At 38.8% G+C, this 23,770-nt stretch overlaps 2 protein-coding genes across 2 annotated transcripts; one reads left to right on the top strand and one right to left on the bottom strand.

Annotated features, from left to right (window-relative positions):
* Positions 1-655: 655 nt before the first annotated feature.
* On the bottom strand, positions 656-20,114 carry si:dkey-85k7.12 (interferon-induced very large GTPase 1). The gene is made up of 6 exons (XM_052149478.1): positions 20,007-20,114; positions 10,218-10,271; positions 9,935-10,040; positions 6,600-6,857; positions 6,241-6,498; positions 656-6,158 (listed from the first exon to the last, which is right to left on the bottom strand). The coding sequence occupies exons 2-6, from the start codon at positions 10,239-10,241 to the stop codon at positions 1,459-1,461; spliced, it is 5,346 nt and encodes a 1,781-aa protein (XP_052005438.1). The 5' UTR covers positions 10,242-10,271; positions 20,007-20,114; the 3' UTR covers positions 656-1,458.
* Positions 19,602-22,095, top strand: si:dkey-85k7.11 (endonuclease domain-containing 1 protein). The gene is made up of 4 exons (XM_052139963.1): positions 19,602-19,630; positions 20,054-20,124; positions 20,911-21,158; positions 21,416-22,095. The coding sequence occupies exons 1-4, from the start codon at positions 19,602-19,604 to the stop codon at positions 22,010-22,012; spliced, it is 945 nt and encodes a 314-aa protein (XP_051995923.1). The 3' UTR covers positions 22,013-22,095.
* The last annotated feature ends 1,675 nt before the right edge of the window (positions 22,096-23,770 follow it).

The following is a 23,770-nucleotide window of genomic DNA, read 5'->3' as shown; positions in this document are numbered from 1 at the left end:
TTTTACCTTACCTCCCAACAGTGAGTATCAAACTGTGTCCCAAATGACGCTCTATGCACTTTGCATTCGGCCATCTGGTGTTTGAACTTTCAAAATGTAGTTTCGTCCGAAATAGAACATTAATGTTTTTTCTAATGAATGCATTTGTTGTTTTTCAGCTGACAGAAGTGACGCTTCAAATGAAAGTGATGTCCTGCCACTATCTTTAGCATGTTATCAAAACTAAATTTAACATTTATATCTCAAATAATACATGTAACTCTGCCCCTTCCATTACCTAAGGCAAGCTGCAAGCATTGAGTGCATGAAGTGTCCAACATTTCACACTCCGTTTTGTCGGATGAAGAAGTGCATCATACGGGTACTCGCAAAACACATCTTTTCATTGCATGTTCAATGTTAACATTCTACTCGCTCTACTTACACTACAAATGGCATTGAATAGTGTACAGGTATGTGATTCGGGGTGCACTGGCAATAGTTATTCACTATGAGATCAACATGCTCAGATATTCACCTTCACAACTGATGTACTTGTTTGATTTAAGAGCAAATGAGTGGCAAATCTGAGAGACAAGAGAGTTTATTACTTGGAATAATAAAAAATACATTTATACACAAACATCAAACTCAATTTACTTATGTATTAGATGTGATAAAGCATAAAATTGTATTTACTTTAATTAATTTAGCAAGCACTTTATTCCAAATAAACTTGTAAGTGAGGAATACTACAACACAAGTGATTTGTCTTAAGGAGACAATAACATTAGATCCAGCTGGATAAAATAGACATAACAACACTAATAAAGAAAAACCCATTTCATATTAGGCCCAATCAAATCTGTCAAAATGACAATACATCAAAATCAAGACCTGTGTATTTCATCTACGAACATACAAATTGTTATTCATGGTTTAGAATTCTACTGCTAAGAAACACAGAAGTATCAAGGTAATAATGCAGTATATAACCCACTGTATACTGTATACATAGCATCTTATTATAAAGAAATAAAAAATAAAATGTAGATCAGAATAAAAAGTTACAATATAAGTAGTAAATTGTCTATTACCACACAATATGCACTGTAAAATATGAGAGTTATATCTATCAAACAACAAACAACAAAAATAAAAATCCATTAACCACTTGTACTAACATATGAGACATTCCTCATCGTACATATGCCATTCACTTTATTCATTTACTTTTTATTTTTGCATGATTCATTTTTACTTCAGTATAGACACAAGTAGTATTGTTGGTAACAAGCTGAAGCCATTTGCAAGCAACAATTCATATTACTGAGGAAAGGTTATAAACATTGTTAATATTTGTTCTGATGACCATGTTACTGGTGGCCTTCGCATTTTGTTTAATTTTTTTAGTGTGAACGGAGGAAGTGCTGCCACATCACAAAATTAAAATCTACATTTGAGAGAGAACATGATGGTTTACTTGATGCTGAAAGAATCTTTGAGACTGTTCTCTGCTTGCTGCTTTGTGATTAATTTCCAAGTGATGGGTATATCAGCAGGACGTGCATTGTATTCATTGGCAAACTGTGTTGCAAACCGAACCATCACATATTTCCAGTAGTCTGAGGCCTGTATGCTTGCATCAGCAGGGATGTGCCAGTCAGGAAAGATTTCTCTGTATCTTTTGTAAGGATGGTATTCAAAATCAGTCTCAGCACATTTAAACTTTCCTTCACTGTGGACATCTGTAGAGCAGATATTAGTCAATAATTTTTCATTGCTTACATATCTGCACTGACCAAGTCCCTGAGGTCTGTGTACTGAAGCACAGTGATCTGTGTGGGCCTCTCCACCAGCCTCACATGGAGCTTTGCAGAATGGACACTGTTTCCCACATCCAAACACTCGCTTGAACAGCTCATCCTGAGGTTTTATTTTGAGTTTGAACAGTTTGAGCTGTAAGTTGTCTTTCTTGAATTCTTCCTTCAGCATCTGTTCCATTTCCTCTACAGATCGAGTTAGCCAGCAAGCAAATGACTCTTGAGATGCATTGTTTAGTACAATCACTGTTTCAAGTGCATCCTTGGGAATTCGTAGTTTTTGTCCAAGCTTCCTACAAATGCAATGGATGAATCCTTTTATTCCATCTTGATTTGTTTCATTTTGTGCCATTTTGATTGCTTCCAGTATCTCATTAGTGATTCCTCTTAGGTGATGTTCCTCCAAATCAGACATTTCATGTCCATTTGAAAACTGTTCAGTGATTTGATCTAATATCCAGCCCTTAACAAAATCCTCATAGGAGAAAATGTATTTCACATACTGCTTAAAATTATCTTCATTGACAAGCTGCTTTAAGAGTGAGTATTGGAAAAATGAGCGGGTGCTGAATTGAAATGCATTTTTACCCTGAAGCATTTTGTCAACAATGTCTGGACCCAATGAGCTGTAGATGAATGTCTCAACTGCAGGAATCAAGCACAGATTGGTGAATTCTTCTGCCTTTCTCTGACACTGATCACGATCGTGGAACAGGTCTTTGAAATCATTCCGATATTTGTCTTTAAACTGATCAAGGCATCTACGTGGGTCATTCTCCATAATGAAATCATCATGCATTTTTTGAAATTGTCTTGCAGAGAAGCCACAAATGTGAATTTTGAGGGATATTTCAAATGCTTCTGAAAATCCAATTTTCTTATTAGAAGCAAATCTTTCATCAATTACGTTCAGGATCTCTTGAATGTAGTTGTTGTGGTAATCTGATTTTGTTTCAGTCTTCTCCAGGACAAACTGAGAGCATGCCTGAATTACATTATCTGCCAATTCCTGTAAGTTCGAAGTAGAATTATCTTTAGTCAAATATTGCCAAAATCTTTTGAGAATGAATTCTTTGGTGACTTTGAAGGCCCCTGTGCCACAATCCTTTAGTTTCACTCGATTTAATTCTACTGCAACAGAACTTCCTTTCTGTTTCATGTTCTCCCAAAGTTGCCTGAAAACACAATCAAATATGTCTGTCCTCTTCAAGCCACTAAATGACAGCTCATTGACAGTTTCTTGCCATATTTTTTCAAAAAATCTGTCAAGTTCCTTGTCAGTCTTGTGTGCATCACTTTCTGAGCTGCTGTTTCTCCGCAACTCCTCCAGTAGACCCAACACTTTTTTCTCCATTGTATCAGTGAATGTTTTCTTGATGTTGTCCAGATTATTCATTCCTCTCCTGATATCCACTGTTTCCCCAAGCTGTGTCAGCAGAGAGATTTCAGTTTCCCTCCTGAGAGATTTTACACTACTCACAAAATCTTCTTTGTATTTTTCCACAAGATAGATATGACCCTCTGTTTGTTCAAAGTATTTGGACAGGTTTTCCATAGTGGCCTTTTCCAAGGTGTCAAGCTTTGTGGCAGCTTCTTGTTTCAGTTTGCATAAAAGATCTTGCAAGTCGTACTTGTCTGATTTCAGTTTCATTATCTCAAAATTTGACACTCTGGTTTCAGCTTCTATTAACCAAGAGTGCATCTGTTTCTTGAAACACCATTCCCATTTATGAAACTCTGTGCACAGTCTCATGTATGCATCAGCCACCAAGCTATTCCTGAAGCTAAATATGAAATTTTCATATTTGACTGCATTCCACAAGCTTTTTGTCCATTCCAAAAATTCTGTTATGTTGATTCCAGATCTTTTGTCTTTGCATTTTGCAATTATGGCAGTCATTTTCTTTTTAAGGTCATAAACAGACTCAGAGTAGCCAGCGTTCACTGGTGCCATTGGAGGATTTCCATGCCAGAGTCCAGGGATGTACCAATTGCAAGTCTCTGGATCATACTCCATCACATCGGTAAAACTTTTATACTCCTCCTTGTTCTCCATTTTAGCTGCAGCTTCTGTCATCTCATTCAGCTGCTCCAGCAGAAGTTTCCGATCTCTCATGTTCTTGTCATGTGCTGATACATCAGCTACATTTTGGTGGACAAACTGGCACATGGGTTTTTTGCCTATTTCCTTCATTCTGATGAATGCATGGACCACAATCTGCAGAATATCCTTCATCTCTGTGGAGTTCTCCATTGCAATATTGATAATTGTGATATCACTCAATCCAACCACAAGTGTAGCTAATTCATTGTCGTGTTCATGGCTATCATCTAGTGTTGCCAGCTCTGGGGATTTCAGACCTTCTGTATCAATAATAACTAAATAATCACAGCCAAGTTCTTCTCTGATGTCCTCTGTGACTCTGATCAGCTGCATGAAAGCTCCTCTGGTGCATCTTCCACTGCTGACTGCAAACTGAACTCCAAACATGGTGTTCAGCAAGGTGGACTTTCCTGTGCTCTGGACTCCTAAAACTGTGATCACTATGATTTTATTATTGGGCTGCACCAACCAGTTTAAATGCAGAAGCACATCACTGACCCATCTGAGAGGAATATTTGAAGCATCTCCATCAACAAGTTCCAGAGGGAAGCCATCCAACATCAGCTCAGCACATAGCCTAGGTAAGTGAAGCATTTGTTTACGTGATTCTAAGTTTTCTGGAAGAGACACCGCGGCTTCATATAGCTGACCCATTTCACGCAAGAAGTGCTCTGTTCCTAAGGAACTGTTAGAGATCTGCTGATCAAGCTTTGCAATGTCCTCTTTGTTTTCTGAATAATGCTGGCACTTCTCTTTGTACTGATCTTGAAGGCAAGAGAGACTTTTCCGAGAGAGATTGTCAAGGTTCATCCGCATCCACTTCAGGAAGTAGGACCTCTCCTGGCTCGAGCTTGTTAGTGCACTAACAAAGCAACTCATTGCTCCTGAGATATCATATTGACCCTGTTGTTTCCTAAGTTCAGTCTTTTTAATCTGGAGATCACTCTTGTATCGCTCAATGTTTTGATCACCAGCTTTCCTGAGTCTGCATTCCTCTTTTTCCAATTTTGCCAAATCTTTCCAGATTTTACCCTGTAGTGGAAGCTGATCCTCTTTGAACTGCAGTGTATCCTGTATATGTTTTGTAATGGAATCAGCATTTCTTTTGGCCATCTGACATTCTTTACCATCTTCATCAACCAGAATTCCAAGTTCATGTGCTATAGTCTCCATTTCTTCCAAACATACTCTGTTTGGGAAACTACTAATAATGTTGTTTATTGTAGAATGCAGATCTTTGACAAATTTCACATCATTTTGCTTGGTCTTCAGAATTATATTGCTTTTTTTTAAACTCATTTCGGTGGCTGTTTGTTTTAGCTGCTCCAAATTGAAGGCGTTCCCATGTACATTTCCCACTAAAAACATGTGTGCCTTAGCATGTTGATTGGTAAGCATCCTGTAGTTTGTCTCCAAATTGTCAAAGAACACAAAAACTGCAGTGGAGGTCTGACAAAGTAAAGAGTACTGTGTTTCAAATGTGCTGATGTCACCTCTCAAGTTTGCAACAGCCACAGGTTCTGGAAAGATATCAATGTTTTTGTTTCCACATGGTAGATACCAACTAATTTCCACCAAGCCACTTGATATTTTTCTTGGGATGTCTCCACAATCCATGTCATGATGCACAAATGTATCATGATACTGTTGTGGGTTGCTGAGCAATTTGTTCAAGATCTGAGATTTAGAAATGCTGCATTCACCAAGTCTGACAAAAGACACTAGAGGGAGCTGAGAGTAAACAATTCTGTCTTCAACAAAGCCTCTTGGATCTGACAAGGAGTGTGGTCTAAATTTTTTCACAATATCTCTCATTGCCCAAAGCATGAACGTGCACTGTTTAGTGTCACAGTTAGGAAGGAGCAAAGGTACAGAGAACTGACACATTGACATTTTTGAGACCATTTCCTGCTGTAGGAAACCATCTGAACAAAGAAAGAGTGCAGTCACTATGTCTAAAGGGTTTACGCTCTTGTTCTGATCACTAAGAAAATCCATTGGATCATTGTAAATGTCTAAGCTTGACAAATCTTCAGTCTCATCAGATGACGAAAGAGAACATTTGACACTTCTTGCGGTCACATTCACCATCATCAGTTTCTTCAGGAACAGCCATGTTAAAGATGATAATGATTGGACTGACTCATCTGTCACTGCCCTCTTGTCAATCTGTAGTACAGCGTTGAGTGAAAGTTTGTTTGGATAGTATTGCTCCAACCTTAAATCACCCAAGAGACTTTTAAGGTTTGTTTCTGTTGGCAAAAAAAAAAAGTTCATCTTCATTTGTTTCTAATCACATCCTAATTTTACATATCATTTAAAAATCATACTAACTGGTTTGAGCAAATGTCACTGCTTCTTTACTTCTGACATTTGGAAGCACTGTTGTGTTGTGAAAAGAGTACTTTTTCCCAGGATGTAGACCACTGAAAACCACGGTGTCTGATTCTGTCATCTTTTCCTGAATGTTTTTTCCATTCTGGCAGCAGACTACATGGAACTTTTTGTCTATACAGTTAAATGCATCCCAAATTAGAGTAACTGATGTGGTACCAACACTCTCAGCTTTGAAGTCTGAAGGTGGGACTGGCTCTGCAATGAAAATGGGAAATGTTTATGTTGCAGCACTTTCTTTTTGTCATTTGTAATGAAACACTTTAAAACACTGCATGTATAGACTGAAATATTATTACTGGTGCATGTAGTCACTTCAACTCCCACACTTCGATCTCCATTTTCAGTTATTAAAACAAGGCTGAAAGTGTACTCAGTTCCTGGACACAGGTCTTCAATCTCTATGGTTTTGACATTTGAGATAGTAGATGTCTTTGTAGTTGTGAGGCAGGAGTAAGTCAACTCAAATTTTGATATGTTTTCTGGACAATCCCAAGCAAGTGTAACAGAACTTGTTCCAATAAACTGCACAAAAATTTCCCCTGGCTCTGGTACATCTGCGGAAACGAGAATCAATCAGTCTCCGCACAAAACAATGATACTTCAATAACACAAAAACAATTGTATTTTTTATGTCTATTTTGATCACCTTGTAAACATTTATAGTGCAAGGTGGAAAAAATATTTGAACCATTGGTTTTAACTGGTGGACCCCCATTTTGTAAGCATTATGACCAAGCGCTTCCTATAATTGTGCCGTACTTTATTGTTGTGATGAGATTTTAAATTTGGTATGCAGACCCTTTTTTATAGACACACAGTGTTGGGCTTTTACCAAAAAAACTAAACTTTGGTTTCAACTGTCAACAGGATGTTATGCCAGGAGCATTGTGGAACATGAACTGTAGGTTCTCTTTGTTTACTTCAAATGTGGAGCATTGTTTTTTATTTGTTTGTTTGTTTTGTTTGTTTGTTTGACAGCAGTGGCTTCCCCTGTGTCTTCTAGGGCTGGGAAATTATATTATAATAATTTTTTTTTAGATTAATCACAATCCTCATTTGAATGATTCTGAAAATGATTTGTAGAATCCCAAGATCGATCTTTTTACTCTATGGCAACACACAACAATTAAAGTAAATCACCCGCATGTTTAACCAAATTTTGCGTTACGTGACTAAAAATGTATGTGATAAGCCACTGGTTGGTTATTTTTTCAGATTTTACTCACCAGTGATTGAGTATTATATTGCCGAAGAAGATACATTTACATTTATGCATTTGGCAGACGCTTTTATCCAAAGCGACTTACAGTGCACTTATTACAGGGACAATTCCCAGGAGCACATCACTGACACATCTGAGAGGAATATTTAAAGCATCTCCATCAACAAGTTCCAGAGAGAAGCCATCCAACAACAGCTCAGCACATAGCCTAGGTAAGTGAAGCATTTGTGTCTTGTTCAAGGACACAGCAACAAGATAATATCACTGCGAGTTGAGAGTAAAGGTTTCGTTTTATTTGTTCCATCTAATGTGTCATCCTTTTTTTATTGAATAAACTTTTGATTCCATTTCGGTTCTTTACAGATCTTTTCAGTTGGTAATCAAAAACAACAAAAAAGAAAGATTTAATTCTAATTACACATGGCACAGATAGGTTAAAGAAGCCATGCAACTCTTTAATTTTATCATTACGAACGATTATCAGAATATGAATCAAACTCACTCAGTATGCATCTTTTGTTTTTCTACGCATCATTTTTTTTACATCCATGCATGTGGTAATAAATAAATTGTTTCATAATGTACGAAATTAGAATGTCCCCTTTATAATTAACAGTATTAGCTAGATAGATAATTACTCGTATGTACGATTTTAAATTGGAATCGATTTGGGAAATCTGTATCAAAACCCAGCCCTTGTGTCCTCCCATTAACTTCATTCTTATTTAGTGTTTTTAGAAAGGATGTTTTGCTCTTGCAGTAATTGTTGCAAGACGACCACTCCTAGGAAGAGTTTGAATGGAGAGTTTCTCCATTTATAGAAAGTTTGTCTTAACATTGACTTACAATTGAAGTCGACCATAGACACATTTCACACGTCGAAGTTGTCATAGTTGGGTAAAGGCAACTATGGCCAATGCGGAAGTGTATGTGATTTAACAGTCCTTAAAAGTTTTGCCTCCATTTATGTTTGGAGATGTTGACTGCATTGTCCATCAACAGTTAAATCTAAACTAAAAAATGGTTGCAAGTTGTTTTTCAAGGTTTATCTGCACGAATACGAAGGTAAGATAATAAAAATGTATTATTATTGAGAGGTTGTGCATTAAATCAGCAGCCACATATTTATGTATTAAAGGAACTATCTACAAATATGTCACCAAAAATGCAAAAAAAATGAACACAATTAATAAATCTGTGAGTTGTACCTGGTGAAACTAATACCTGATGGGGCAACCCAGGTTGTGAAGGAGTGAAGAGACCCATAATATGCTCCATCTGACTTCTAACCCTGGCAAACACACATTCTTGTGTCACTTGTGATGTGTAATCATTCAAGTGACGGTACAACTCAGATTTCAAAGCGTTTCACAATTCCACCTGTGAGCAACTGCTTATGGCTATTTCTGTTCTTCTCGATCACTGCCATAGTTTACCCAACTATGACAACTTCCATTTGTGAAGGTGAAAGTGTGAAAAGGTTTCATTCTTATTCTTAAATCTGAGATATCTTTTGTTCAAGACATTGTTCATATAAGACAAATTTAAAAATATTTAAGAGTTTTTACCCCATTTTTTGGAAAAAGGTCTCAAATATGTCTTCACTCACATCAGCGTATGTTTTTAGTGGATCATTTTATGTTTAGCGTATGAAATTTGTAAAAATGTCCAAATAAAAATCTAGCTCCATAGTGCTAATACTTTACAGAGCTGTAATTTTTTGACAGTGCCTTGCCCGTCAGGAGGAGGGGGTGTATGATATGAAGATAAAGACGAGGTTAGTAAGGTTGATATCATTATCTACTTTGAGTTGTTATGACAGCAAAAAAGTTAATCCAGGATGGACTCAAAAACATTAGTCATTAAACTTACAGTTTAAGTTTTGTTTAAACACTGGCCCTTGACACTTACTTAGTTAACAAATTTTAAACCATGAATTGCACTGCACATTGATACAGTAACTAATATTGGCATCATATTCATGCTGTTTAGTCAGAGGGGAACTGGCCCACATGGTGAGCCTGGTTTCTCCCAAGGTTATTTTTCTCCATTAAACAACATCTTATTCGGTTTGCTCACTGGGGTTATAAATACAATTATTATTTAATTATTTATTTTTATACACAATTTACAATCATATTTATTGAAACTACACAATGATGAAACTAAGACATTTTTAAGACAAAACTGCCACAAATTTGTAACTCATTATTTTCACATGCAAATTTGCTGTAAGTCGGCACAAATGTTTGCCAGAAGTTCGCAGCTCTTCACCAGTAGCGGTGAACCTGCAGTAAACCTTTGGTAAAATTTGCAAGTTTACCACTAATATCACATGTATGTCAAATCAATCAGTGGTGAATTTGCCATGAACTCAGATATAACTATTTAACTGGTTAATTTTGGTACCGTGTAACTTGGTAACTTCATCCTTTTGAAATGACACACTAGAATGTTCTTCTGAAGAGAGGGTTTGTTGTTCGTCTTCAAGGTGTTCACTGGCATCTTCATATTCCTTCATTTGAAAGTTTTTCAAGCATTAGTGGCATGCACCAAGGTCAATATCCTAATCCAAATATGTGTCTGAAAGCTTCAAATGTTTAAAAAAAATATATGGCACATTGTTTGCAAAACTAACACAGAAAATGAATGAAAGAAAGAAAGAAAGAAAGAAAGAAGAATTAATGCTTACTTCTTCCTCACTGGGACAATCCATTGCAGCTGTATTTTAAGGTTGGTTGAGAAACTGAAAGAGAAAACAGATTTAATTTTAAATACATACATTTGGATACACATTCAATAACTGTACACTTTTGATTAATTGAAACGGTGGCTTGATTTCGTGTTTACATTAAATAAAATCATACACTTTATGCATCATTTACACAACTTCTACACAAATATTAATCATATATTGATTGGATTGTGTAAAGGCTAGTGCACATGACTCAAGCTCATCTCTTTTCATGTTTTTAGTCAGCAACTAGTCAGTGACTGGTCTGTGATTAAAAGCCGGATTGCAGATATGCTGTCTGACACAAACTGACACAGAATATTTTATGAAACATATCCAAACTATATATACACACCCTCGAGAGTTGCTGTGCGTGCACAGGGATCTGGTGCTCAGGCAACTCAGCCGTCTAGGGCTTCGGGTCAACTGGGAAAAGAGCAAGCTCTCCCCGTTTCAGAGCATCTCTTTTCTCGGCATGGAGTTAGACTCAGTCTCAATGATAGCGCGCCTCACAAGCGAGAGTACGCAGTTGGTGCTGAATTGCCTGAAGTCTTTCAGGCGGAGGACAGCGGTTCCACTGAAACACTTTCAGATGCTCCTGGGGCATATGGCTTCCTCGGCACTGGCTTCAGACTCGAGTCCCGAGGTGAGCGTGGTGCCGCGGCACACATCGCGTAGCTATCATGCCGCTCTGCCGCCACTTATTCAGCCGCTGGACAGACCTCATGTTCTTTCAGGCAGGAGTTCCCCTACAGCAGATGCGTCGTGGTCACCACAGATGCCTCCAAGTTGGGCTGGGGCACCATGTGCAATGGACAAGCAGCCGTTGGTTCCTGGACAGGACCGCGACTGGGTGGGCACATCAACTGCTCACCCTGCGGAGGCTATTGCCTTTGATCCGGGCCAAGCATGTATTGGTCCGGTCAGACAACACAGCGACAGTAGCGTACATAAATCACCAAGGCGGCGTACGCTCTCCTCACATGCTACAACTCGCCCACCATCTTCTCCTTTGGAGTCAGCGGCTGAGGTCGCTGCAGGCCACTCATATCCCAGGCAGTCTCAACGCTACAGTGGAAGCACTGTAGTGGTAGGCGACGCTCAGTGGAGAGTGGAGACTTCATCCCCAGGTGGTCCAGCTGATTTAGAGTCGATTTGGCAAAGTACAGGTAGACCTGTTAGATTCACGGGTATCCTCCCACTGCCCACTCTGGTATTCCCTGACGGGAGCCCCCCTCGATAGCCCCCCTTGATAGCCCCGGGGGGGCTGCGCAAATATGCGTTCAGTGAGCCTACTTGCGCAGACCCTGTGCAAGATCAGGGAGGACGAGGAACGAGTCACTATCGTGGCCCCATATTGGCCCACCCAGACTTGGTTCTTGGAGCTAACACTTCTGGCAACACCACCTCCCTGGCAGATTCCCCTGAGGAAGGACCTTCTTTCTCAGGGATGGGGCACCATCTGGCACCCACGTCCAGACCTCTGGAACCTCCACGTCTGGCCCTTGAATGGGATGCAAAAGACCTAAGTGGCCTACCACCAGCAGTGTTAGACACGATCAGTCAGGCCAGAGCTCCCTCTATGAGGCAGCTTTATGCCCTGAAGTGGCGCTTGTTTGCGAATTGGTATTCTTCCCAAGCTGAAGACCCCCAGAGATGCGCAGGTGGGTCAGTGCTTTCCTTCATGCAGGAGAGGCTTGAGGGGCAGCTGTCCCTCTCCAACTTGAAGGTATATGTAGCCGCTATAGCGGCCCACCATGATGCAGTAGACGGTAAGTCCCTAGGGAAGCACGACCTGATCTTCAGGTTTCTCAGAGGCGCACAGAGGCTGAATCATCCCAGGCAATGCCTCTACCCCTTATAAGATCTCGCCGTGATCCTCCTGGGCCTTTGGGGAACCCCTTTTGAGCCACTAGATTCAGTCGAGCTGAAAGCCCTCTCCTTGAAGACGGCCCTCCTAATTGTTCTCACCTCCATCAACAGGGTTGGGGACCTGAAGCGTTTTCTGTCAGCAACACTTGCCTGGAGTTCAGTCTGGCAGATTCTCACGTGATCCTGAGACCCTGGATGGGCTATGTGCCCAAGGTCCCCAGGACCCCCTTCAGGGATCAGGTGGTGAGCCTGCAAGTGCTGCCCTGGGAGGAGGCAGACCCAACCCTGTCATTGCTGTGTCCAGTGTGTGCTTTGCACACCTACTTGGATCACGCGCAGTACTTTAGACGCTCTGAGCAGCTCTTTGTCTGCTTCAGCGGACAGCGGAAAGGGAACGCTGTCTCTAAACAGAGGCTTGCCTACTGGATCGTGGATGCCATCGCTCTGGCATACCAGGCCCAGGCCGTGCCCACTCCTTTGGGAATATGAGCACACTCTACTAGGAGTGTGGCATCCTCATGGGCACTAGCATATGGCACCTCTCTAGCAGACATCTGCAGAGCAGCGGGGTGGGCTGCACCCAAAACCTTTGCGAGATTTTACAATCTCTGGGTTGAGCCAGTTTCATCCTGTGTTTTGTCAGGTACGAATAGGTAGAGTTTGGTAATACGGAACAACTGGCCAGGTGTATCGCTTGCGTATAGTGCCTTTCCCCTCCCCTGAGAAGAAAGCATGCGCTTTTACCCCCATTCGAGTTCACAAAGTTGTGGACCCTGGATGTCCTTCCTCCCTAGCACTGTGGCTCACAAATTCGGCGGAGGAGTTCGCAGCCAGACACACTATGGGCACTAATATGCCCTGTACTGGGATTGGTGCTCCACAGGTACCGATTACTCAGGTAACCTCCTGTCATGTATTTCCCACGGTATGGTCTCACTGTCAGCAGACCCACGTCTACCTTGGGCAGAGCACTCTCTGCCCATGGCCAGCATTTTGGTAGAGCTTCGCCTTCGAGGCAGGACCTACCACCGTGCCAACATGTTGACCTCCTCTTTGGGCAGGATGTGGTCTCCGCTGGGTCTTTTCCTCCTGAAAGAATAGGAATGAAAAAGAATCTAATACTCTGTGGAGAGAAAACATAGATAGAAAAGGCTGCGGCTGGCGTGGCCTGCTCCCATGCTAATTACGTCGCTTCCCCCATCAGGGATGTGAGGAAATACATGACGTCTTTTTTGGGCATTGGGGGAGGTTGCGTGCAGACTCTCCTCAACGGAGACATAACAAAAGGAGGGAGGTTTGGCGAGCCTCCTCCATAATATCTCGCACTCTCTTTTCATGAACCCTTAACGGGAATCTAACGCAGTGCAAGTAGATCTCAGAATTAGCCAAGGCTGCATGTGCATGTTTTACCCCCAGGCAAGCAATGCACAGGGCGTACGTGTTCTAGGACGAAATCATGCACCCGCAAACACACATGCGAGAAGGTTCCTTCTCCACTTGGTTTTGCGGTGGACACGGTCCAGTGATTATCCTCTCGACTCACTGCGAATTGTTAGTTCGAGGCAGAAAATCACTTCCTGTCTCAAATTGATTTATTTAACTAAATGCGATAAATAACACCTCAACGATAATATGGAGAGAGACGACAGAGAGATTGCCCACCATAACATGCTGGTAAATTCTCTGACAATTTACAGTTTTTGAAAAAAACTAACCACATTTAGTGACGTACCTCAATGGCTCGTCCTTGAAAACAGTTAAATGGCAATAATCCCAAAAACTCTGCTGTAGGATAGCTTCTACCTCGATCTTCATGGGGAAGTGATCGAGAATGACGTAAAGGCAGTTGACAGTGGCTTATATCAGAAAGACTGGGCTTCCTGGTCACTGCTGTGACTTGTCTGTTGTTGGACAGACGTGGTGCTATAAAAATTGCTTCCATGATTTCATGCACGAGGCATTTTCCCATAGTGAGATACCGCACGAATGTTTGAAAGAGAACCGCTGTTACACACCATGCACAGAAAATTTCGACCTGTTGGTGGAAAACCGCTTATATTCCTAGAACAACGAATGGTAAAAATACAAATATTAAATTGTCGTTACCCTCCTACCTTATTTATGAAAGGTGAACAAAAGTGAAACATTTTGGCTACTATTTCCATATTTATTTATGCAATACAAATGACGGATGTATAGTATGTCGATAACATTTTAAAAGCTTTGCTCATTTTGTTCCAAAACTAAATGTTTTCTTTCTTCCTTCCTTGTAATCCAAAGGTTATTTTCCTATTAAAATCATGGTTTAGATTTTGTTTGGTAAGGGTTAGACATGATGGTTAGGTTTAGGTTTTGGTTAGGGGGTTAAGTTTAGAAAAAATCATTATAACATTGTTTGTTGTTTCGTTTATTTTTCTCTATTAAAAGTCGCAAAGTCGATTTTGCCATATCATACTAATTATTATGACTTGTCATAAGAACGGGTTGATTTTATGCTTCTATGTGTTCAACTTTAATGCATTATAAAATACAGAGGCGCAATGTAAAAAAGAATGATTGTGGAGCGGAGTCTGATATCACAGGATTATGCAAATCATGAAGAATATAAGGCAATATTATTTATGTTTGGAATAACCTTACAAATTATAAATATTATAATATTTGGAATTTGTAAGGTTGATTATACTTGCTCTTCCTTCATGTGACATTACCACCATAACGTCTAGGCTCCAACAACTTTTAAAATATTGTATAATATACAGTGTGTGTATATATATATATTTTTTTTTAATTTGTAATTTTGTTTTGCACAATGCGGGAGATTCAAAAACGCATGCAAGCACATCTTTACCCTCCAAAGTTCTAATAACGTGCTTAAATAGCATATGCAACACATGACAAATGCCATTTTGAAATAATTTCCTTTGTATCTGTCCATCATCCACGTTGTCATTATTGCCATGATTGAGAAAAAATGAACATCTCTTTAAGACTGCAAACAAGACTTTGTGTTAGTAGTTGAAGCTATGGGAATTTCTCCCAGGAGTGACGATCTCTGGAACTCTTTGGAATCACACAATTTTATTGGCAGATGGTGCTTGGCACTCAGTCCCTTATGTGCCAGAGCACAGCTCCATTTTGTCAAGATTTTTCGACTGAAGGGTGGAGCCATCTCTAAGTCCCTTAACTCATTCCTCATTTCAGGGAACCTAGGTCACAGTCATAACCGAGACAATCCCTTTCAAGTCGGTCACTTCGATGCTGCATCAGTAGCTGGCGGTATGGGAATCTTATACCATAACGCCATGCTACTGAATCGCATGCATTAGAGCAATGCTCTCTAGCCAATAGGGTTACTCCTCAACCTCCCCAACCCTGAAACAACCTCCCCTTTATAGTAACAAATAAGAAGAAACATTCAGGTTGTCCTTGTTTGTATATTTTTTTATCAACACTGAAAATAATTTAGGATGAGATACCTTGCAATTGTACAGGGGAGTAACCACAATATACATTGATGTAGACGTGTTTAAAATGTCTTATGAAATCAAACATTTTTCATGATTTCATTGCCTTTACTATTTTAACTCTTAAATGCATGAGAATTTCACCAAACACCCTATAAATATTCAGGTCTTTAGAGAACCGGCATGTATATAAGGTAGATCAATAAAAGATAAAAAATTAAAAATTGATCTACCAAATGCCCAGATAGTGTAAACATTCCAAAATATTTTCAAGACAATTAGAAAATAATAAAATAAAATATATTTTGTATATATTTTTATGTTTTATTTTTCAAATATCAAAGAGATAATGCAACAAATCAGGACAGATCTAGAACAGGACTCATTACTTTCACACTGTATTTCATGAGACACAACTAGCTGTCAAACACATATTGAGCAACACATAACACATAATCTACACTGAAGCTACAAGTATTTTCTCAGGCACTTATTGAGTCTAAATAGATGCGCAACATAATTTCAGTTGTACACCCAAAGGAAAATAGACAAATCATACTGTTTATGTGTTGTACTTGCTATAGTTTACTTCCATGTTGTTTCTTCATCAAAGAGCAATGTCAAATGTAAATCAAGTCACTCACTGACATGGGGTGGCTTTAAATTTAATTGACTTTAAATACCAGTAATGAATATCTTTTATTACAAGCATTTCAACCTTCTTAACAGAAATGCTTACAATCTGACATGTCCTTGTTAAATGATGATAATCTGTTGCCGCCAAATGGACTATAACTGTAACAGAAATGTTCACTAAATGTATCAGTGAATGAATCTGAACAAATCTTTTTGATGAATGCATTCAAAAGACTTGACTCACTGAGATTAATCAAAATCTGCACCACTAGCTCTTTGCAGCACTCTCAAACTCTTATTTGGAACAATACAAACAGTGAAGCGTCTCATATATTAAATAGCAGCAGTCTTGCAAGTTGCAAGAAAACCTTTATTGACTAGAGCCTTACAATTATAACCAAGTGTTTTATTAATTTAAGGGATTTCTTGCAACTGTGTAACAATCAGATTTGAGTGCTGGAACTTATATAATGTTATATATTGTATAATGTAATTTTACACCGATCAGCTATAAATTAATCAGTGGGGGTGGGTGTTCATGTCATTTTTTTTGTGTGCCGTACAGCTGATTTAGATATGACACTAAGTTTGACATATTTAATTTTACAGTGACCGGCTATTCCACATGTACAGTATGGTTTAGTGGACCTCTTCTCATTTTAAATAAGTAAGTAGTCATAGACGTGGCCTGCACAAGCTCTACATGGTAGCATCTGTGTTACTCCCAACTTCTCTATGTCATTTCCTGTCACTTCTGCTTTCTCCTGTCCCATTAAATGCCTAAAATTAAATAAAAAGTAACCTACATAATTATTTACCTGAAATTTGATAGATGTTTAAATATGTTTATGTATCCAGCTTTAACCAGCCCATCTGGCACCAACACATTCCAAATCACTGAGATCACATTTTCCCCATTCTGATGGTTGATGTTAACATTAAGTGAAGCTCCTGTTCATATCTGCATGATTTTATGCACTGCACTGCTGCCACACAATTGGCTGATTAGATAATCGCATGGATGATTGCTGGTGCCAGATGGGCTGGTTTGAGTATTGCTGTAACTGAAATACCTATTTGATTAATAAAATATTTTTATTTGTTGAAAAAAAATTAAAAAGGGTAATCAAGAGTAACCAAATTGTGTTTGAAACATCGAAAATGTGTCTCGTTTGGAAGGCTGCATGCTAGGTAGGACGCGTCGTTTGAAGGTTGCAGTACAACTAGTTTCTTCTTTAAACGAGCCTCAATTTAAATGAGACAGCCTTCGTAGGACAAACGGAAACGGAACGTCACGTGGTTGCTATGACAGCACATATAGCGTTACATGTTGGACAAAACAGCGCAAGCGCATAAACACAAGCGCGCAAGTGAATTACAACAGTGTGAGCACCATGACACAGTTCGCACATAAAATGTAAACCTGCAGAACTTGCAAATCCCAAACTCTAGCACAAAAAATATGATTGTGCACACAAATTAACAACTCGCGAGCAGAAATAACAAAACCGCGAGTAATGACAAGTCCCACACGCGCACAGATCTGTACACACGCGGGGGCGGGGCCTAATCCTTTCCGTTAACAAATGCTATTGGCACACTAACAAGCTGGGAACTATCTGACGTCTAGCTATCTACACTTACCATTTTGTGAAAAACGAATGTTCCCTTCAACATTAACCTTAGATGGACCTGCGTTCAGGGTACCTCTAAACAGGTTCACTAAATGCCTTTCTGTGTTCTGTATTTCCACCTATTTTCAGTTATTATCAAAGACAGAAAAAAACCCATATATATATATATATATATATATATATATATATATATATATATATATATAAACGCACAAAACATCTTACAGCTGTAAGAAATTACGGAGAAATTTAGAAAGAAACAGTAAATCTTTAATGTCTGCCATCATCCGATTCCCAATCTTCCCAGTTCCCTCCTTTGGAAAAATAAAACACATTATATTAGGAAATCACAGTTAGTGAAAGAGTATGATAAGGGTGGTATCAACGCCTTGGACTTTGAATCAATGTTTGGGGTATTTAAGAGTAAATGGTTGAAATCATATCACAAACTTATTCTATGTGGTTTCACATACCTAGATCTCTATTTAATAAAATAGGTGGGCTTTAATTTATTTTAGGTAACTATGATTCCTATTAAATTATCAAACTTCCAGAAACAACTTCTCCAATACTGTAAAATTATATTTACCCACAACTTTTCTCCCCATGTGTCCACCCTAATAACAGGGTCATTACAAATAATAAGAAATCATTGTTTAAAAGTGATTGTATGAGACGGGTATTGTGTTTTGGAATGATATATTAGATGATAATGGTAACTTCTTGGAACATATTGCCTTTTTGCTCAAGTATAATCTTAACCACACTTATAGAGAATATAATAAAATGTGTAAATCAATACCGTTATTACAGTTAATCCAAAACACATTGATGTATGTGAGAATAAGACTTTAACCAACCTTACCAAATCTAGTAATTAATGAATGTAATTTGCATTACAGTAAATGTAATAACAAATGTATTAATGATTTTTTAAATCTAGAATGTGTTTGTATTATTATAGAGGATTGTGTACAAGTTCCAAGTGGTTCCAAGTAGATCCCTGTGAATTTTGTGAGGCAGCTGATGAGACTCTGGAACACTTGTTCATTTTATGTCCTATGGCCAAAAGCTTCTGGTCTGATTTACATAATTGGCTGTCATTTTCTTGTCAAAAAATAAATAAAAAGTTCCAGCTTTCTGTCTATCCACGTCCAACAACAGCCAATCACAAGATTCGAAGAGATGCAGCCAATCAATACAGGATTTGATCAGCAGCCAATAGCATTTGTTAACAGAAAGGATTAGGCCCCGCCTAAAATGGATTTTACAGGTGTATTTTTAGTCTAATACTTTATTTTAATAATATACTAATATAATTATACACATTATAGGCTATGCTCTGCACCCATCTACTGAGGTAGGCCTACTTCAACTTGGGAATTAACACTGGGTTTGAACGTCATATTTACGGGCAAATTAGCGTTGTTATTTTTTGAGCGCCCAATAAGGATACATTGGATGCATCCTCCAAATTATTATTATTATTATTATTTTAATATTTTTATTATTATCCAAATTCCCGTGAAAGAAGGTCGCATTCGAAGTGTCCTACTCGCTTTTCTGAAACGAGACAGCCTCGATGACTTACATGCTGCCGACAAACGAGACACAGCCACAGCCATCGTCTTGCAGTTGCTGAATGTTGCTCCAAAACGTTGCTACAGCAAAGTCTTAATTTCTGCGTTGTCACAACGTGGAGAACACCAAGCGAAAAACGTTGCAAAGTAAAAATGGAACGTGGCAGCAATATCGCCACAACGTAAATGTGTTTGTTGGATAGGCCTACTCTCTGATAAATTCTAGGGGGGGGACCTTATCTGACATAACCCAAACCATGCCATAAGCATCTTTGTGCACATTGAAAATTGTTTAATTTATCCATGAAATAAATATATAATAAAATAGGTAATCTATGACAAATATCTATTATCCAAGTCTGAAATCACAATAATAATAATAATTGTCCATATTAAATAAGATGGACGAGAAACAAAACAAAAAAACTTTGAAACAAAAATAATGTCGAATTCATGGTTTGAAAATAATATAGAATGCAAGTGGTTTGCCACTTACAATTATCTTCGTATTGTAGGAAAACTGGAAGTCATATATCATTGTATTCAAAGATTACTTACAACTCTCATCCACTAATCAAATGAAGGACGAACTCAGCATTTTGAAGTCGTATCTTAACTCCGTGGCAGCTTTTCCTAGAAACGCAACTACTTGATCAGATTTATACCCCTAAAAAAGGTATGACCTTAAAACAGACTCATCCATTTAGTCAACAAGCTTTTTTCAAAAACATTGCCATAGCGTTTACCCTTCTGTATTAAGTGCTTTGCGAAGTAGGCCTATTTTGTTTTTCATTGGTTTTATCTCCAAATTAAATTAACATTACCTTACGATTTGCAAAAAATAATGGATAACAATAGTGTTTTTTCAGTGGTTTGGTCCGATCGCGAAATGAAAGTAATCTAACGTTTTCGAGTTGGATTAAACGAAACTTAAAAGGGGGAATGGCGTTTCTGGTAAATCCTAGCCCTGTTCGGGATGCCACAGGGAACGACAAAACTACTTTTAGAACAGATGTTCTAATCACCCGGTTAAGTGTTGCATTGATGTTGCGTTTGATTCCGCATAATGTATGCTTTTTGATAGTTATATAGATATGCCGTGATTATTCCTAAACAAATGCATATGATGATGTAATACCTACTGTGTGGTCATCTCCCATTTAAATCCATATGCCATTTATCGTAAATTATTGTGAGGCAATGATCTGTGCTTACGTTTTATTGGTCATTACACAGACATGCAGGTAAGGGAGGTAATGCTTTGCATGTGCTGGCTTTCACCCTTCCATGTTATCATTCTGACGTGGAACACCATGTAAGAACAGATGGACCAGTCTGTCTTTGCATTAAAAAATTGACATTTTGTTTCAGACACAACTGATGGTTTATCAGCTTCGTATTTAGATACTTGCTTTGATGGCTCTTTTCAAGATTTTACTCTTAACATTTCTTCTGTTGCTAGGGTTGCATGTGGCACGCACCACAGTCTCTGACAGCTTTAAAGAATGTAGTCAGTTCTTCTATAAACATACAGCACCCACAGGGATCCGAGGTGGCAATCTGAGGAGGATATGTCAACGTTACGGAGATAAACTACGTTATGCCACACTGTATGACAGCAGTCGCAGACTGGCAATTTACTCAGCTTACACCTTCAAAAAGTCAGATGGACAAAGGAGGATGGACACACCCTGGATGTATGAACCACAGGTAGCAGATATCCATAGTTTTGTTTTAAGAAGATTATTTCTTTAAGAGAATGAGATTAATGAAAATAAAAATTGGGGCCATTTAAAATGCAGTTTATGTTTTACATTTAATTGTGGATGAAAAACATATAAAATGTAATAAAAATAAAAAAAGGCTTTGTTTTTAGATTAGTGAAATGGCTTACATCACATAACAGCAAATGTGCATTTAAAATTCCCTCAATATAATGCAGTTTCTTGCCTTATTGCCGCCAACAGCTGGCTTCTGCTGATGAAAGTGGGAACATGAGAGTGTTGCCGTCTAGTGGTGAAACAGACCCACTGATTGAAGAGAGCCAGGCTCTTCTAGCAGACTATGATGATGCAGTGAAGTACGTGCGTGGCCCACTTAACCCTGATCAGCACCAGGCGGACAATCAGGACAAAGCAGCCACCTATACACTCACAAATGTGGTCCCTCAGATTACAGACTTATTAGAGGGTCCATGGACTGCGTATATTGATATGGTCCGACGGCGCCTTAATAACTTCTGCCGTGGGGTTGCCTATGTGGTGTCTGGGGTGACCGTTTCAGGGGTAACCATTCGAAAAGGAAGGGAGGATCGCATAGCTGTCCCAAAGCACTTGTGGTCGGCTTACTGCTGTCCACGGTATGATCGAAACTCGCCCTATGAAGTACGGTACATGTTGCCTTCTTATGCAGCATATGCTTTGAATGAGATAGTGGGACACAGTGTTACAGAATTGTCTTTGAAGGCTTTGGAGACCTTTCTGAAAAATCAGACTGACATGGACAAAAGCATGAGCATCTTTTTCAAAGACTGTGTCTCAGAAAATACACATACCAAGAAATGAAAGAACTAGGTAGACTTCTGAAGTGTTTGTATATTTACTTTTTAATGCAATTTGGCTTCGTACATATGTGTTTTGTTGATAGTGAATGCAAGAACTATTCAAGAGATTAATGTACATATAAATAATAAAGAAAAAACACATTCAATTGACTGTGGCTCACTTGAAATGCAGCTGAGAAAAGCCAGCAAAATAAGTAATAATTATTTGAACCAAAGTGATCATGCTGTAACATTTTGTATTAAACAATAATTATGCACTCACTGAGCATTTTATTAGGAACACTATGTTCCTAATAAAGTGCCTGACATGGTCTACTGCTGTTGTAGCCTATCCACCCTTTCGACGTTTTGTGCATTCTGAGATGCTATTCTGCTCACTACAATTGAACAGAGTGTTTATGTAAGTTAACGTAGCCTTTCTGTCAGCTCAAACCAATCTGGCGATTCTATATTGACCTCTCTCATCAACAAAGTGTTTCCATCACCAGAACTTTGTTTTAGTTTTTTCACCATTCTGAAAAAAAATCTAGAGACTGTTGTGCATGGAAATTCCAGGAGACCATCAGTTACAGAAATACACAAACCACGAGCCACATGATAAGATGCGTGAACTGCCGGTTTCAGAAGCTGAGGCAAATGAGACTTGTCCTCCGCCACCCGGATTGAGGTGAGTAACCGCGCCACTACGAGGACCTACTAAGTAGTGGGAATCGGGCATTCCAAATTGGGAGAAAAGGGGCTAAAAAATTATTTTTTAAATACTCAAACCAGCGCGTCTGGCACCAAAAATCATGCCACAGTCTAAATCACTCAGATCACATTTTTCCCCATTCTGATGTTTGATGTGAACATTAATGGAAGCTCCGGACCCAGATCTGCATGATTTTATGCATTGCACTGCAGCTACCTGATTGGCTGATTAGATGAATAAGTAGTTGTACAGGTGTTCCTAATAAACTTCTTTGTGAGTGTAAGTATTTATTCAAGCAGACATTTTTATCCAAAGAAACTTACAAATGAGAATAATACAAGCAGAAAATATCAATCCAAGAGAGAAAAAAAATACAAATACCATTATACATTTCAATTCAAACTTGAGTGGCACAACAAATCTGTAGTGAATACCACTAATAGTAAGTAAATGAAAGGTTGCTACATTAGCTTTGATGTGAATTAAACCCTGTCAGCTATGGCACAAAACCAGCTGAAAGGCTGCAATACCTGAGCAGTGAATAGACTCGCCTATCTGATTTTGTCCAACTCTTCATGGACTATTTCCATTCTTATCATGCTATACAACAGAACAGTGTATACAGTATGCAGGGACACTATGCTCATAAATTCTACCAAACATTTCCAGCCTGCCAGTTGCCGTAATTGTTGAATTTTTCATTTGAATTTATGAAAATATGAAGAGAAAAACTGCATAGAACAATGCAAAAAGATCATCTTCTTATAGTATACTCTGCCCAGCCCTTCCTCGTTCTTTCACATCCTTTTGATGCCTTTCACCAGGAGTGCACAGTTTAAATCAGTAATCACACCAGAGGAGAAGATATCTGCTCTATTTCTTCACTTCATTCTCTTATTTAATTTCTCCCTCAGCTCTGCAGTGCCCTTCGATGTACATGACACTCTGAAAGGCTGTTCTCACTTCATCTACCACCTGCTATCCTACCACAGGTCTTTCAGCTCTATTACTTGGTGTGCCACTTTATGTCAAGTTCTATGAGCCATCAGACTTCATGCACCTTCAAAT

Source organism: Xyrauchen texanus, chromosome 2, assembly GCF_025860055.1.
Source record: "Xyrauchen texanus isolate HMW12.3.18 chromosome 2, RBS_HiC_50CHRs, whole genome shotgun sequence".
NCBI classification, from domain to species: domain Eukaryota; kingdom Metazoa; phylum Chordata; class Actinopteri; order Cypriniformes; family Catostomidae; genus Xyrauchen; species Xyrauchen texanus.
Note: the sequence above shows the minus strand (reverse complement) of the source record. Positions and strands in the feature narration are given on the sequence as shown.

Coding starts and splice junctions, on each gene's coding strand:
- si:dkey-85k7.12 (XM_052149478.1), bottom strand. CDS start 10,241: ATGGATTGTCCCAGTGAGGAAGAA. Junction 6,858..9,934: donor TGAAGTTACCAAGTTACACG/GTACCAAAATTA, acceptor TCGTTTCCGCAG/ATGTACCAGAGCCAGGGGAA. Junction 6,159..6,240: donor AGTGACATTTGCTCAAACCA/GTTAGTATGATT, acceptor TTTTGCCAACAG/AAACAAACCTTAAAAGTCTC.
- si:dkey-85k7.11 (XM_052139963.1), top strand. CDS start 19,602: ATGGAACGTGGCAGCAATATCGCCACAAC. Junction 19,631..20,053: donor GGCAGCAATATCGCCACAAC/GTAAATGTGTTT, acceptor AGCATTTTGAAG/TCGTATCTTAACTCCGTGGC. Junction 21,159..21,415: donor CCTGGATGTATGAACCACAG/GTAGCAGATATC, acceptor TGCCGCCAACAG/CTGGCTTCTGCTGATGAAAG.